This window comes from Tiliqua scincoides, chromosome 1, assembly GCF_035046505.1.
Source record: "Tiliqua scincoides isolate rTilSci1 chromosome 1, rTilSci1.hap2, whole genome shotgun sequence".
NCBI lineage: Eukaryota > Metazoa > Chordata > Lepidosauria > Squamata > Scincidae > Tiliqua > Tiliqua scincoides.
This window is the reverse complement of record NC_089821.1, coordinates 13,047,757-13,050,990: the sequence shown is the minus strand read 5'-3', so window position 1 is coordinate 13,050,990 and position 3,234 is coordinate 13,047,757. Positions and strand designations below refer to the sequence as shown.

At 56.6% G+C, this 3,234-nt stretch overlaps 1 protein-coding gene across 1 annotated transcript; it reads right to left on the bottom strand.

Annotated features, from left to right (window-relative positions):
* Positions 1 to 2,316: 2,316 nt before the first annotated feature.
* INAFM2 (InaF motif containing 2) lies at positions 2,317 to 3,019 on the bottom strand. The gene has a single exon (XM_066611654.1). It carries the CDS (start codon positions 2,803 to 2,805, stop codon positions 2,413 to 2,415), a length of 393 nt encoding a protein of 130 aa, XP_066467751.1. The 5' UTR covers positions 2,806 to 3,019; the 3' UTR covers positions 2,317 to 2,412.
* Positions 3,020 to 3,234: the final 215 nt, after the last annotated feature.

The following is a 3,234-nucleotide window of genomic DNA, read 5'->3' as shown; positions in this document are numbered from 1 at the left end:
ACGGCTACGGCATCAGCTATCAAGAGTCAGAGCTCACTTTGTCCAATGCGCCAATTGCGTCTGATGAAATGCGCTCTGCTCCACCACAAGACCCTTTGTGCACACGTAGTTCTCACCCTCCACCATGACTGATCTGCCTGGAGGAAAACGGTATTGTACAAAGCAATCTTTTTGAAGAGTCCACCACAGCTCTGTGGCAGACCCTTCATAACTAATACCGTACCCGTACCAATCCGGGTAACTAAACGCTAAGAGTGCACAGGGAAAATTTTTTTTTTAAATAAGCCTGAACATCAGCAAGGATTTCAACCTTTCAAGCCATGTTCTGTGCTCATTAGAGTCTTCTGCAAAATCATAAATAGACCAACTCAAAAATAAACAACTAGGCTTCTGACATAGATGTAAGAGAAGAGGCTGCAGCCAGTCAGATCTTGAGAAAAATATAACCGCAGGCATTGCATGACAAACTGTGTGTTTATGTGTGTTTTTTTTAAAAGGAATATCTAACTAGGGTTGTTGTGCTAGCTGTTTTACCACTGATCTAATGCTGGAACTACTTCTAGAAGTGCTTCTACCACGTCCAGTAATTATAGTATGGCGTGAAGTCTAAGGGCACAATCCTAAACTACTTTCCAGCACTGGCATAGCTGTGCCAGTGGGGCATGTGCTGCATCCTGCAGTTGGGGGGCAGTCATGGAGGCCTCCTCAAGGTAGGGCAATGTCTGTTCCCTGGCCTCGGAGTTGCATTGCCCTTATGTCAGTGCTGGAAAATTGGTTAGGACTGCGGCCTAACAGCCCAATCCTATCCACACTCCCCTTGGAGTAAGCCCCATTGACTATAATGGAACTTACTTCTGAGTAGACATGCATAGGATTGGGTTGTCAGTCACCTATTTTCTATAAGTTCCAGCAGTAGTTGCAAGCACCCAAAGAGAAACAGCATGAAAGGAGCAGGGGACCAGTTCTGGGATTCCCAGTAGAAACATGACCAAAGAGTAGCGCTTCCATCCTTTCTTATTATGGAGACTATGATAATAGGAGATAAACATTTGTACTGGGAAGGGTGAAGTTAATACAGACTGGGAATAATGACATCAAGGTTGCAAATTTAAGCACTGCAATTCTGTGCAGTTAACTGTCAAGGTTTAGGATAAAAACTATAAGACTGCATTACAAGATATCCCTGGGAAACAGAAGGAAATGGCAGCCAAACCAGAGGCACACATACTCCAAAGGTTAACCCCCTAACAAATCATAACCATAAGGCCAGGGTTTCCGTGAGAACAGTAAAACCATGACAGGAATGAATTCCTTTTCAACATGTCCGCAGCAGAAGATGGAATCCAGTGGCTTCTCTGCTTAAAACAGAGCAATAAAGGTTTAGCAAAATATGTGCTAAGCAAGCAATAATAAAGCTTAAGGTCAACTCAGCCCTGCTACCTGGGTATTGAGGAAGGGGCTCCCCTTTTCAGCCCAGGTGAGCGCAGTGGATTAGCTCAAGGAGGTGCAAAGCACTAAGGCTACAAATCCTATAATTCCTATTTCATGGGAGTAGGCCCCACTGAACACAACGGGACTTACTTCTCAGTAGACCTGCCTAGGCTTGGGCTGTCAGTCTTTTAGGGAGCAGTGTGTAAGGGCCCCCCCCTCCGGCACCATTCCAGCAAAAACAGAGGTGTATGCCTGGCTCCAAAGGGGAGGGGGATGATGGGCCCTTTACACACTGCCCTTACAGGGAGCAGGCCAGCTCCCTAAAAGACTGACAGCCCAATCCTGTGCATGTCTACTCAGAGGTAAGTCCCACAATAGTCAATGGGACTTACTCCCAGGAAACTGAGGACAGAATTGCAGCCTTAGTGCTTTGCACCCCCTCTAGCTACGCCACTGGGTGAGTGGAGACTTTCCCCCCAAAGGTGTTCCCCCCAATAGCCCTTTGAACACCATTCAGCATCAGCTCTGTGTGTGTGTGTGCAGAGCACGGATTATAGAGCTCTTCTTCTCTAGGCATGAACTAAGTGCATCTGTATACAAAGAGAGTTTATACACCAGGATACAAAGGAGACGCGGTGGGGGGGGGCATTTCAGCCAGGCTGACATACCTGAGCTCCATTCCACGTGGCTCTCCCCCCTCCCCCAAAAATCATTCACTGATTAGTCAAGCGCCTCTGTAAAAACCAACACCGTCCCTGCAGTGTCGTCCTCCCGGCTGCTGCCCGAGTCCCATCCAGGGGGAGTCCGACGGGCGGGGCGAGCAGAGGTCCGGCAGCGCCTCGCTGCTCCCCGGGGTCCCGATCCTGCGCACGTCTCCTCGGCAAAGTCCCCTCGAGTCCGTGGGGCTGCAGCGTCCGCGGAGGGCGTCGGGTCCCGCTTGCCTCCGTGGTGCTGAATCCGCGGTGCCGAGCGGGGTGCCACCTAGGTCGCCGGCCGAGTGGCGGGCTGCGGGGCGCCCGGGCGCGCGGCGGAGTCCTCCTGCGACGCAGTGGCGGGGGGTTCCGCGGGCGCGAGCGTGGCCGGCGCGCTGGGGCCGGGGGGCGCGGCGGAGGGCTGCGCGGTGGACGAAGGGCCCCCGGCCGCGCCGCCCCCGCGCACGGGCTGCCAGATGAGGCTGTAGTAGACGGCCAGCACGATGGCCGCGAGCGAGACGGAGAGGACGTAGGCCAGCACCGTGGCCAGGCGCACCCACTTCTTGTTCGTCTTGGCCGCCATGCGCGCCTTCTTGTCCCCGGTGTAGGTGGCCGGCTTGCCCCGCTCCCCGCCCGCCGCCGCCGCCGCGCCCGCCTCCCGCTCCCGCTCCTTCTCCTTCATGGGGGCGCGGCCCTTGGCCCGCTGCTCCACCGCCCTCTCCGTGGCGCCGCCGGCGGGGCTCCCGCGGGATCGGGGCCCCAGGGACGCGCCGCTCACATCCCCGCGCTGCGGGCGGAGGCAGCGATGCTGGCGGGACGCGGCCGCGGAGGGGAGGCTGCGCGAGGCTCCTCTGCGCGCAGGAGATGCCCGGCGCCGGCAGCTACAGGGCAGGCGGGCGGGCGGGCGGCGGGTATTAAAGGGGCAACGCAGTGCGCCAGCGGGGGAGGGCGAGGGGAGGCGAGCGGAGGGGGCTCCCGCTGCCCTGCCTTAAACAGGCGATGGATGGAGGGAGGAGACCCGGCCCCAGCCAGCAACCCTCCCCCCCGCTCCTTGCCAGCCATCCTCTCCCTTCCGCCCGGGAAGGCCCGCTGGAGCAACCCCCTCCCCGGT

What these genes read in the sequence shown, in the direction of transcription:
- INAFM2 (XM_066611654.1), bottom strand. Translation starts at nt 2,805, where the DNA reads ATGAAGGAGAAGGAGCGGGAGCGGGAGGCGGGCGCGGCGGCGGCGGCG.